Source organism: Loxodonta africana, chromosome 1 (genome assembly GCF_030014295.1).
Source record: "Loxodonta africana isolate mLoxAfr1 chromosome 1, mLoxAfr1.hap2, whole genome shotgun sequence".
Taxonomy (NCBI): Eukaryota; Metazoa; Chordata; class Mammalia; order Proboscidea; family Elephantidae; genus Loxodonta; species Loxodonta africana.
In genome coordinates this window covers 183173359-183186689 of record NC_087342.1, presented here as the reverse complement: position 1 = coordinate 183186689, position 13331 = coordinate 183173359, and the positions used below count along the sequence as shown (strand labels likewise).

The following is a 13331-nucleotide window of genomic DNA, read 5'->3' as shown; positions in this document are numbered from 1 at the left end:
ATTGCCCCATAGGGTTTTTTAGGCTATAATCTTTACAGGAGCAGATCACCAGGTCTTTCTTCCACAGAGTGACTGGGTAGGTTTAAACCACCAATTTTTCAGTTAGCAGCCAAGCTCTTAACCATTACACCACCAGGGCTCCTTATTTACTGCTTAACTTTATCCATTTTTTAAGTTCAAAATATCACAAAGAATAAATTGATGATTCACCAATATGGGAATTTTGACACAGAACGAGGGTGCATTTAATTCAGTAACATGTCACACGCCATCTGTGTTCCCCCCCCTTTGTTTGAACAGTTGCTAATATTTGCCTAATAGGAGTCAGAAATTAACATTATATGCACCATGAAGCCAATCACTTTAATGGCTAAGACAGCGGAACAATATTAAAAACATAAGGCTAGTTCTTTGCAAGGCTTTCCCCCTTAGCATTGTTTCCTGAAACACTTTAAAACTCCACCATTTCAGTCTTCAATGCTAGCAAGCGGCCATCTAAGATCCATCAATTGATCTCACCTGGAGCAAAGGAGAATGAGACAGAAGGGCCACATAAACCAGAGACTACATCAGACTGAGACCAGAAGAACTAGATGGTGCCCAGCTACCACTAATGGTTCCCCTGAAAGGCGACAGAACAGTGAATCCCTGATGGAGCAAGTGAACAGTGGGATGCAGATCTCAAATTCTTGTAAGAAGACCTGACTTAATGGTCTGAATGAGACTGGAGAGACCCCGGAGATCACGCTCTCCGGGCCCTCTGTTAGCCCAAGACTGGAACCATTCCTGAAGCCAACTCTTCAGACAGGGATTGGACTGGACTGAAAAACAGAAAATGATACTGGTGAGGAGTGAGCTTCTTGGCTCAAGTAGACACATGAGACTATGTGGGCAGCGCTCGTCTGGAGGGGAGATGAGAAGGCAGAGGGGGACAGGAACTGGTTGAATGGACACGGGGGATACAGGGTGAAGAGGAGGAGTGTGCTGCCTCATTAGAGCGAGTGCAGCTAGGAGAACACAGCAAGGGGTGTATAAGTTCTTGTACGAGAGACTGACTTGATTTGTAAACTTTCACTTAAAGCAAAATAAATTTTTTAAAAAAACTCCTCCATTTCTTGTATATGTCTCATATCCCCCAACCACCCTTTCCAAGAGTTAGTGGTAGAATACATCAGGCTGTGGAGATTTCCTTTTTAGAAAAAAAAGAAAAGTGCATTGTAGACTCTGGCTACTTAACCTGCCTGCCTAATGGCAACTAAAAATGAAAAAAATTCTCAGGTTCCTAAATCTAATGAACTACATTCCAACTATAACAAAGAAAGTCAGGAAGATGATTCTGCTAAAAAAAAAAAATTGTATTTTTTCTTTTAATTTTCTAATCCATAGCTCAGCAAATTACAATCCTGGTGCACTGGCCCATTCTGCATACATTGCTATTTGCATACTTCCAACAATCACTGTTTTCTTTGACAAACTGATATCCAAAATGAGCAATCTGACACCCATTGCTATGAACGCTCTTAAACAGTTCTTTTCCTCTGTCATCGTCGAAAGCATGCTCTCAGGTTGCAGTTAACTTTGGGGCTGGGGTGGGTAATAACACGGTTTCTTCGCATTGGATGCAAATGAGTCCATTTATCAGCATTAGAGCTGCAAATGATCAATTTTCTAAAACCAGGATGAGCAAGCACCTTATTGCCTATAATTTTTTAGGCTTGAGAGCACCCCGGTTTTCACTAGGGAAGGTCAATCCAAAATGCATGCATCCCATTAGGGGCAGGATATAAATGGGATGATCAGGGAAAGGAAAAAGAAAAAACAAATCTTTTTAAGAAGGCTTTTGCCTGACAGACAGTGAAATTACAAAAACTGTCTGAGTCAGGGGAGGTAAAGAGGGTAAAATTTTAAAGCTGAAGCACCATATCACTGCCTCCTGAATGGAGCTGAAATATAATGAAACCATATATGGCTCAAGAAGATTGGGGGGGAGCCTTTCTGGGGTGTCTGCTGTATAGGTGCATTTACACATTCAGATACTGCTAGCTCATAGGTAATTTCTCACTGAATATTTTTATTACCTTAGGTAATACCAATTCAGTGTGGTTCCAAAATAAAAATAAAACACATTAAAAATAAAGCTTTCTTCTTGAACCAACTCTAAACCAAAAAAAAAAATAGCAAGGAAATTTGGGGACTCTCGTCAAATAAACCAACAGTTGCCATCAAGTCAATTCTGACTCATGGCAGCCCCATCCATGTGTTGCAGAGTAGAACTGCTCCATAGGGATTTCAAGACCCTGACCTTTCAGAAGCAAATCACCAGGCCTTTCTTCTGAGGTGCCTCTGGGTGGCTTTGAACCACCAATCTTTTGGTTCATAGTCAAGCACTTAACCGTTTGTGCCACCCAGGGACTTCCATTGTCAAATAAGGAAAACAAATATCTCCAAATGGAAAACTATTCTCCACCTATAGGTCTGTGTGTGTGTGTGTGTGTGTGTGTGTCTGAGACAGACAGAAACAGGTGGATAGACAAAGACTCATGACAAATAATATCTACTTTACATATTATTTGGGAGATGATATACATATAATGGGTATTACATATTATGAGGAGTCCCTGGGTGGCACGAATGGCTAAGTACTCAGCTGCTAGATGAAAGGTTCGCAGTTTGAACCCACTTGGAGGTACTTTCAGGAGACAGGCCTGGAGATCTGCTTCTGAAAGGTCATGGCCTTCAAAACTCTATGGAGCAGTTCTACTCTGCACACACAAGGTCACCATACATCAAAATCAACTAGATGGCAACTAACAACAACAATTACATAAATATATTTATATATCTCCAGAAATATTCAGAAAGGAAAAATATGAGACAAAGAAAAAGGTCAAGATACCATGGAATGATCATCTTCATCTGTGTATCTTATCTGGGAACCCATGATGCTTGCACACACAATAATGACCCTAAACTTCTAATGAAATCCACAGGCAGCATTAAGCGTGGCTGGGAAGCACTGGTTACCCCATCTCTCCATCAGCAGATAGGGTCAGTGCAAGGAAATGTAAAATCTTTGTAAATACTCTGGTCTCACTATGTGAACATAAAAGCAAGGAAAGTTCCCCAAGCCTGCTTCCAGCCAAATGGCTGCTCCTAACCCCTCCCATCTAGCAATTCCAGAGCCATCACTCAATGAAACAGGTCATCAGAGCTTGTATTTCACTCCAGCATTCACTGGGTGGTGGCAGTTTTTGTTTCATTGTTTTTTTGTGACGTTTCAGGCTTACCCCACAACTAGCTAAAAACTGATTTGCACTAGTTTCCAGCAGCAATTCCTTCCTTTCACATTGGCTTGAATGCCACTCACCAAGCTTGGCAGTACTGGAGAGCAAACAGTTAATTTCATGAAGCTGCAAATGTCCTTTCCAGAGCTTTCGGACTACACCCACCCTCCAGAACAGATCTCTCCTTCCCTACTATGCAGTTGTTATCCCAGTCACAAAATTAAAACGAGAGCCTGGATTGTCTTGGGTCTGCGCTGCTGCCAGGTGTATGATCAGTGCTGACCTGCCTCCTTAGCACGGGGAGACTTTGGTGCCCAAGCCATACACCAGCCTCTGCCCTCCCCCTGCCTCACAGCCTCCCCATTTTCAAGCTGTCACCCCCACCCTGGGATATTCGAGCACCCATCAGCATTGGGAGCGGGCTATAAGGCTGCCTGTTGAGTAATGGGTACCTCTCTGAGAGAACAGTGTTTCCCCTGCCTGCAGCAGGCTCCAGATTCGGACAGAGACTCCAGCCATCCCCAGGAATCCGGAGCCACAAAGAGCTCCTCTGATCCCACTGGCATCTGGGCTCCCCTCATTAGCACATTAAAGCTGCTCTGTTCCTTCCCTCCACAAGCTCTATGGAGCCTTTTGGGCCAATGCTCATTTTGAAACCTCCCCAGTTCAAGAGGCAGGAACCCTTTCCCAAAGCCTGTCAAACTCTCCTTTACAAACCACAGGTACCATCAAAGCGCCATCGCTGAGAGGCACAATTAGACCACAGAACATATGCCTTATGCCAAACTGGTCTTCCCAAGAAGAGGCTTTCTTTAAAACACACACAGACATACACACATAGACATATACACACACCCTCACGAGCACGTGTGCACACACACACACACGGAGTCAGACATGCACCCGCAAACAACAGAACAAAACAACAATCAAATATATCTAGCTTTCAAAAATAAAAGTAAAAGAACACAGTGATGCGAACAGACTTGTGTCTTGTTAATAGATGCATTTCAACTGGACTCTGGCTGACAGGCAAGTGCTCTTGAGAGACTGGCAGGGCCAAGCAGTGCCTGGGCACCTGAGTCTCCGCGCGCTGAGGAGGCAGGTCAGCACTGATCACAGGCCTGGCAGCAGCACAGACCCCAGAAAATCCAGGCTCTCGCTTTAATTCTATGACCAGGAAAAAAATTACATAGGCCTTGCCAGTTTTCCAACCATCTCCCAGATACTATTGCATATGAAAACCCCACAAATGCAATAGCAAGTGAAGACCTGGGATGATTTTAACTGGTTTACAATGGGAAAACTGAGGCCCCGAACAGTTAAGTCACTTGCCCAGGACAGAAAACACATTCTAATGGGAACACCATCGCCTCAGTCACCCAGGCACCAAATCTCTAAGTGGCCATTAGTTCCCTCTTCTCTGACACCTATTCCCAAATACAGTGAGAACCCAAGTCCTGCTGAGCTTCCTCAAACATCCCTGCCACAATATGATATTCCTCACTGAATTCACTGATTGCTCTGGCTTGCTGCTCAGGCCAATCTGTTTCTGATTTAACCCTTTCCAAGGCAGACTCTAGAGAGCATCACTTTCTTTTTGCCCATCACACCCTCTACCAACACCACCACAAATGTCAAATAAGCACATAAAACCAAAAACCTGTTGCAGTCAAGTTGATTCCTACTCATAGCAGCCCTATGGGACAGCACAGAGCTGCTCCATAGGGTTTCCAACGCTGTAATCTTTAAGGAAGCAGGCTGCTGCATCTTTCTCCCACAGAGCAGCTGGTGGCTTCGAACTTCCAACCTTTCCATTAGCATTCGGGCACTTAAACCACTGCGCCACCAGGGCTCCAATAAGCACATAATACTTCCCTTAGATACTACTATATAGTATCTGTATGTATATATATATATATATGTATGTATGTATATAATGTTTCCTTTCTTACTCTTCAAAATTACTATTTTCTACTTCTCTCTTTACAAAGGTCCCACACTCTTCCCCATCATCTAAATAAAAAAAAAAGTTGCCCTAGAGTCAATCCCAACTCATGGCAACCCCAGGGATGTCAGAGTAGTTCTGTGCTCCATGGGGTTTTCGATGGCTGAGTTTTTAGAAGCAGATCGCGAGGGCTGTCATCCCAACCACCTCTGGGTAGACCGAAATCTCCAACCTTTCGGTTAGCAGCCAAGTGTGTTGACCGTTTGCGCCACTCAGGGACTCTTCCCAACCACCTGGTTCATGTGTTCTAAACTGATACCCTTGCCTCAGAGTTCACGGAGAAAGGGAAGCAGCCAGACAGGAATTTGCTTTTATTCCACCACCAAATCTACAAAATCACATTCTCTGCCGTCTCTCCTACACTATGGACAGTATCCTGTTGTTGTTGTTGTTGCTGTTAGGTACTGTCAAGTCGGTTTCCACTCACAGCAACCCTAAGTACTACAGAATGAAACACTGCCCAGTCCTGCGCCATCTTCACCATCGTTGTTATGCTTGAGCCCATTGTTGCAGCTGCTGTGTCAATCCATCTCATTGAGGGTCTTCCTTTTTTTCCCTTGACCCTCTACTTTACCAAGCATGATGTCCTTCTCCAGGGACTGATCCCTCCTGATAACATGTCCAAAGTATGTGAGACGTAGTCTTGCCATGCTTGCTTCTAAGGAGCATTCTGGCTGTACTTCTTCCAAGATAGATTTGTTCATTCTCTTGGCAGTTCATGGTATATTCAATATTCTTTGCCAACATCATAATTCAAAGGCATCAATTCTTTTCCAGTCTCCTATCCTGGTTCCTCTCAAAGGTCAGCCCCTCTCCCTGTGCTTTGGATCCCACCATCTTTAGGTTTCTCAAGGACTTCCCTCTTTCCTTTATGCCCATCCTCTCCTGCATATGCAATTCTCCCTCTCCATTATATTCCTCGTATCAACACACAGAGCTGCTGTCTATCTCCTCTAGCAAAAGACTTCTCCTTTCACCCCGCTCCTCGTTAGGACTGGACTCTTCAAAAGTCATGTTCTGATCCCCTTCACCTCATATTCCTACCCCAAACCATTCCATTCAGGCTTCTGTCCCCAACATTCCTCGAGCCTGTGTTTATCAAGGCCCCAAAGATTTTTCTTGTTGCCAAATTCCTGATCATTTCTCTCCCCTTTTCTTAATTACTCTCATATAGCAGAATGCTTATCTCCTCCTTCTGGACACACTTTTTTTCTCTTGTCTTCTGGACACCACACTCTCCTTGTTTCTCTCCAACCTCTCAGACCTCGTCTCCAGTTCCTTTGCTGGATCCTCCTCCTCTGCTTGACTCTGAAAGTTGGCGGGCTCCTGGTTTTATGGAATGAATTGTGAACCCTCCCAAAATTTGACCCTGTTTGGAAACAGGGTTTTTCTCTTGCTATGTTAATGAAATCATATCAGAGTAGGGTGGATCCTAAACCTATGTTCTATAAAGAGCACAGCCAAGGGGAAGATAGATGCCAGGGAACACCAAAGAACACCAGGGTTGCTGGCAGCTACTAGAAACTGAGCCAGACAAGGAAGGGCCTCCCTCTAGAGCCACACCCTGAATTCAGACTTCTAGTCTCCTGAACTGTGAGAAAATAATTTTCTGTTCTTTAGAGACACCCATTTTGTAGTATTTCTGTTATGGCAACACTAAGTAACTAAGACACCTAGGATTAATCTTGGCACCCCTTTTCTCCTGTATTTACTCATTGCCTCTAGGCATCCTTATCCAGGACCATCCTGATGACATTCAAATACAAATCCCAAGCACTGATTTTTCCCCAGAATTCCATACTTGAGCTGTCATTTGACATTTCCAGTAGACACGCTAAACTTTACCAGCCAGAAGTAAACTCTTGACACTCTACTAATAAAATTGTTCCTTTCCCCAGGCCCATGGAACAAAACAAGACTAAAGAGGCACACCAGCCCTGGGGCAGGGACTGGAAGGCAGGAGGGAATGGGAAAGCTTGTAATAGGGAACACAGGGTTGAGAAGGGAAAGTGATGACATGTTGTGGTATCGTTAATCAACGTCATAGAACAATGTATGTACTAACTGTTTGATGAGTAACTAGTTTGTTCTGTAAATCTTCATCTAAAGTACAATAAAAAAAAAAATCATTCCTTTCCCATCTTAGTAAATGGCACCATCAACCACCCAATTGCTAAAGCTCAAAAAAAAACAGGGAGTTATATTTATTCCTCTCTCTCAACCACTTCATCAAATTACTCAGTCAGCTCCATGGACTCTACACTTTCCAAAGCAAATCACTCCCAAATACAACCATTTGTCTTCATCTCCATTGCCATCTTTCAGTCCAAGCCTCCAACATCTTTTTCTTCCACTAGCCACCGTCTCCCTTGCAATCCATCCTCCAACAGCAGCCAGGAAAGTCTTTTCAAAACACTAACCAGATTATTCCTCTGCTTAAAGCCTTCCAGTTGCTTAAAACCTAATCTCCTCTCCCTGGCCTGTGGGATCCGAACAGATTTGGTCCCTGCCTCCCTCTTTGATCTCCTCCTCTACCACTCTCCACTCTCTATTGCACTCCAGCCTCCCTTTCTTTCAGTTCAGTACGCTTGCTTGTCTCATCTTAGCATTTCTGCCTGGAATGCCCTTTCTCCTGATGCTCAAGTGCTCCATTCCTTTTGGTCATTCTGATCTTAGCTTCAATGTCTCCAGAGAGAGAAGGCTCTTCCAACAACTCACATTAAAGGACCACGCATTACCTCTCTGTTACATCACTGGATAGTATTTATCACTACTATTTTTCTTATGTATTTGTTAATCACCTGCCCCCTACTAGAACATAGGCTCCATTCCCTAGTACCTAGATTGCTCCCCTCACCTAACTAATTATCCCTTGAATGTCTCCTAACCTGGAGTGAAGCCATAGCAGTAGTCCCTCCACTTAATGCTGGGGTCCCATGTAGCCCTGACCCACCTTTCTGTCATCCAGACCCATCAGCCCTCCTAGAGGGGTAGCACTGTCCACCCATCCCACTTACAGCCCATTCACAAGAACTAGGTTGCTACCCTGTACTGTTTTTCAGCTCCAAATAGTTTCCCTGCCAACATTTTAGGGAGCCCCTTAGGACGGGGCCCCCAACTGAACTCCAGGCTATTTGGTTGAGGCCTTGATACTTAACTATTGTTCAGCCTGCCCTGCTGCCTACACACCACTCACTGGGACTGTACAGATTTCCAGGGCCATTACTGGTACCAGCCTAATGCCACCACTATGAGGAACCCCTGTCCATGAAAATGCCTTATCTCCTGATTAGATGTCCTCCCAAAATCTAGACTCTCCGTTGCTCCCACTTGGACATTGGGCCAGGGCCAGTGTTTCTCAGACTATCTGCTGTAGAACGTCAGTTATCTTTTTTTTTTTCAATTCATTGCAGATAGTAGTTCTGTAAACCACAATAAAAATAATTTACTAGAAAAAGGAAATGGCAAGAAACAAAAGCCTACAAAAACAATCTCCAAAATTTTAATATTAGAACAAAGGAACGTAAAAGCACTCTTTTTCTAAATGCTTACTCTTGATTTCTGCTCTTATCACAGTCTGGTCTGGCACACGTCTATGTTCATGCTCCTCAGTAGCTGGCCACTGTCTTCTTAGCCACCTCTACAGTTCACACAGCACCCTGTCCCCCTTCCATCCTGGTAAGCAGATCTCTTCCCTGTTGTTGTTATGCACAGTAGAGTCCATTCAGACTCATAGCAACCCTACGGGACCAAGTATAAACGACCCCATAGAGTTTCCTAGGCTCTAATCTTAATGGGAACAGATCACCAGGTCTTTTCTCCCATGGAGCCACTGGTGGATTCCAACCACCGACTATGTTCCCCACCCACTATGGTCCAAGCACTGTTGGATGTTTTCCCAAAATAATCTAATCTAATCCTCCTCTCTTCAACCCTGGTCCAGATTCTGTTAAAATCACAAGACTTTCCTCTCTATCCTGGCTGTGCCCCACTTCATTCGGACTCCAGATTTCTCTTCCCTAAATGACTGCAGGAGCCTCCTTAATGATTTTGCTCAGAATATCATTCTTCAGGCACATCTCTGATCATGTCATTTCTTTACTCAATAATCTGCAATGATAATAACCCATCATCGTTAGTTAGAATGAAGTCAAACTTCTTATCCAAATATCCAAGGCTTTCTATTATCTAACCCCATCTTACAAAAAGCCTTACTTCATTCTACTACCCTTTACACCTGTTGCTGCTGTTTTTAATCACCATCGAGTGGGCTCTGACCCATGGCAACCTTATGCATAACAAAACAAAACATGACCCAGTCCTGTGCCATCTTCATAGTCATTGGTAGGTTTGAGCCCATTGTTGTGCCTATTGTAACAATTCATCTCATTGAAGGCTTCCCTTATTTTTCCTGGCCCTCTACTTCACCAAACATGATGTCCTTTTCTAATGTTTGGTCTTTCCTGATGATGTATCCAAAGTAAGCAAGTCGAAGTCTCACCATTCTTGCTTCTAAGGATCATTCTGGTTGTATTTCTCCTAACACAGATTTTATTTGTTCCTCTGGAAGTCCAAAGTATATTAATATGCTTTGCCAGCACCAAAATTCTGATGCATCAATTCTTTTTCTGTCTTCCCTTTTCACTGAGCAGCTTTTGCATGCATATGAGGCGACTGAAAAGACCATGACTTAGGTCAGATGCACCTAGTCATCAAAGTGACATCTTTGCTACAACTTTAAAGAAGTCTTTCAAAGAAGATTTGCCCAATGCAATATGTTGTTTGATTTCTTGACTGCTGTTTCCATGGATGCTGATTGTTGATCCAAGTAGAATGAAATTGTTGGCAACTTCAATTTTTTCTCTATTTAGCATGATGTTGCTTATCAGTTGTGAGGATTTTCGTTTTCTTCATGTTTATATCTATACATCCTACAATCTTGTAAAACTGGACACTTAATCCTCTCCCAATCTCTCGTGAGAGAAAGAATGGTTCATTCTTTCTCTCACCCCACCCATATATTCCTATCCTACCCATCTGTCAATGCCAACAGCAAATACCATCCCTGGTCCCTTCTGCCATGTCTCCATACGGTATGGGCCTCTCTCTTCTAGGGTCTTATAAAAGCACTTGGCTGTGACCACATAAATTGGTTGCCCCAACTATAAAAAGGATAATAATGAAAATGTTTTAATAACATTTGTTATATGAAACTAACATATAATGCAATGCTTTATAATGCAAATTTATGGTTTATAATGTTTGAGCCACTGCCTAAATGCTAATTTTAACTCATACACTCTCATTAGGTTGGATAACATAATAAAGTATCCAGTCTTTCACCAACTCAACCTCATGCTGTTGTCATATATACATCTCTCTCAACTCATAAACATATGCCCAAGCCCCTTGGAGCTTATTCATCATTGGCATGATAATATTTTCAGTAAACTCTATTTTCTTGGGTTATTTGGCAATGACTCTGATAGGCTCATCCTGAAATGGCAGGATGGGTTTCAAATCTCTTCTCCTTTTTCTCTTACACTGTGAAGTTTTTTTGTGAAGTTAGGTGAACATTTATGGCTCCTTTTTTTAAGCCCTAAATGAAAAAAAAAAAAAAATCTAGAGTATTCATCAAGAAGAAAGATCTGCTGCTTGATTTTCTGTATACACTGAACATTCTTACTGTGGATTCAGTCTTTCTCTTGAGCACTTTTCCCAAAGGTGAAGCAACCTAAATCTCAATTTATGGAGCCTTTTTTTTTTTCTTGTGCACTTCTGTTACATAAGCTTGAATATCTAATCATTTTTGCAAGGTGGTCTATGTTATCTTTATTTTTACCTTGTCTAAATGATGCTGAAAGGGTAATAAAAGTTAGAAACTGCTGCCCCACTAACAACACCCAGCAGGCCACACCAGCCCATGGCTGTCTGGTTCACCACTGTGATCCAGTCAGTGCCCAACACATAATCACACAGTAAATATTTCTTGAATAAGTGACTGACTAACTGAATGAATTAATGAATGAATGAGGGGGAAAGAACACCAGAGAATTGTTCTCTTACACGATGAATCAGAGCACTTTGTGCTTTCTTCCAAAATCAAGGATGATTAGGAACTGTAGTCCTGTTACCCTAAATCTGGATATAATTAGCATGATTTGGTTTAAAAAAGCTTTTAGGATTTTTTCTGATCTTTTATGTAGTAGGTTTCCCTAATCAATTTGTTTAAAGTGGTAGGAACTGGTGGCTCATAATCTCGGAAGCAATAGACTCGATGGCAATGAGTTTAGTTTTGGTTTAATCTGAGAAGTTACAAAATGAAATTTAAGGTATTGCTTTTAAATTATCACAGAATCACAGAGGTCTTGATGGGGAGGGAGAGACAAGGAGTATTGTTCCAGGTTGTGATGTATGCGTCCTCCGGAAGAGGGCTCACACACAGTAACTGCTTAAGAATAAATGAATGCGTACTTGTGTACGTTCAGGCCACATTCAAGAAATAGGCCAAATATTTATGAGTGTCTTTCCCATGTGTCTACTAGAGTTTGACTTCCTAAACATACATCTTTCGAAACATAATCAAGACTTAATGTGTTTGAAAAATATACGGTAAATGCCTATTAGCCTGAACTGAAATGAATGAGAAATCTAAACTAAAACTCAGTGGTAGTACTTTCATATTCTGCATTTTACTTTGATGAGAAACGGCAACCAAATAATAAATCAGCTCTTGAATTAAGTAACGATGGGCAGCCAGCTCAATTTCCTATACCGTCTACACCTACAGCTGTGCACAGTAAAGACAGACCTCTATGATAATGGTCCTGAGGGACCGAAGGATGTGGAAATAGTAGAAGGTCAAAGAAAACTTATATGAAGACAAATATATTTACCACCTGTTGACTACTTGGAAATGCATCATCTTTATCTGAGGTAAACCAAATGGTCCTTTAATATGAACATTCATTTCTCCAAGCACTGTGCATAAATAGAAGTACACTGTACCGTGTTTTATTTTAGTTTTATAGTTTTGTTCTTTCAGATAAAAATAAATGCATCCTTCAGACATTATTTACTACCGATCTTAAAAATGTCTGTTTTGAATCATGCCACACAGTTCCATTTGGAATATTTTGTATTAATTATCCTCATTATTGGCTGATCTTCCCTTTTTCATTTTGACATCTGTTAGAAGGAGCAGGCTGAGAAACAACCTCACCATTAATTTCTTAACAAAAGTCTTCTCACTTGATGAGAAAGGATCATTTAAATTATATGTCTTCATCAGCTGGATCTAATATCTAATTTAAGCACAACCCCATTCCTTGACAGCTACTCCATGGGTTCTCCATGCTCCGTCCACCTTAATTTAATGTTTCAGAAGGACTATAAATACATATTTTCCCATCTTCTGTGATAACTTTCCCCCTTGAACATTGATTTTATGTAGGTTTGCTACCAACTTTCCAATGTATTCTCCTTAATGTTCCTTGGTTTAGAATCCAAAAAAAGGTTCAGAAATTTTAAAATGAATGTGTGAGAATGTGTGTGTGTGTGTGTGTGTGTGCTGGGTCCCATTGAACTGCTTCTGGCCCACGGTGACCCCATGTGACAGGGTAGAACTGCCCCATATGGTTTTCTTGGCTGTAATCTTTTTGGGGCCAGACTGCCAAGTCTTTCTCCCTCGAAGCCACTGGGTGGTTCAAACAGCCAAACTTTCAGTTAGCAGCCAAGCACTTAAGCATTGTGCCATCAAGGCTTCTTTTGAAAATGAATCTAAATGTAAGTTAGTTCCAAATCAAATGCATGGATGACCCAGGGTCACCAATGGTTCCGTTCTAATGATTAAACACCTCCAAAAGAAAGAACAAATCTATCTTGGAAGAAGCACAGCCAGAATGCTCCTAAGAAGCAAGGAGGGCAAGACGTCATCTTACATACTTTAGACATGTTATCAGGAAGGATCAGTCCCTGAAAAAGGCATCATGCTTCGTAAAGCAGAGGATCAGCAAAAAAGAGGAAGACCCTCAACGAGA

General features: G+C 42.1%; 1 protein-coding gene across 1 annotated transcript in view; it reads right to left on the bottom strand.

The window, feature by feature from the left end:
• SLC35F1 (solute carrier family 35 member F1) overlaps positions 1 to 13331 on the bottom strand; it is a 544808-nt gene that overhangs the window by 525965 nt on the left and 5512 nt on the right. The window contains exon 4 of the mRNA XM_064294807.1: positions 12192 to 12201. Coding sequence (XP_064150877.1) covers positions 12192 to 12201 — 10 coding nt within the window. The remainder of the gene's footprint in view (positions 1 to 12191; positions 12202 to 13331) is intronic.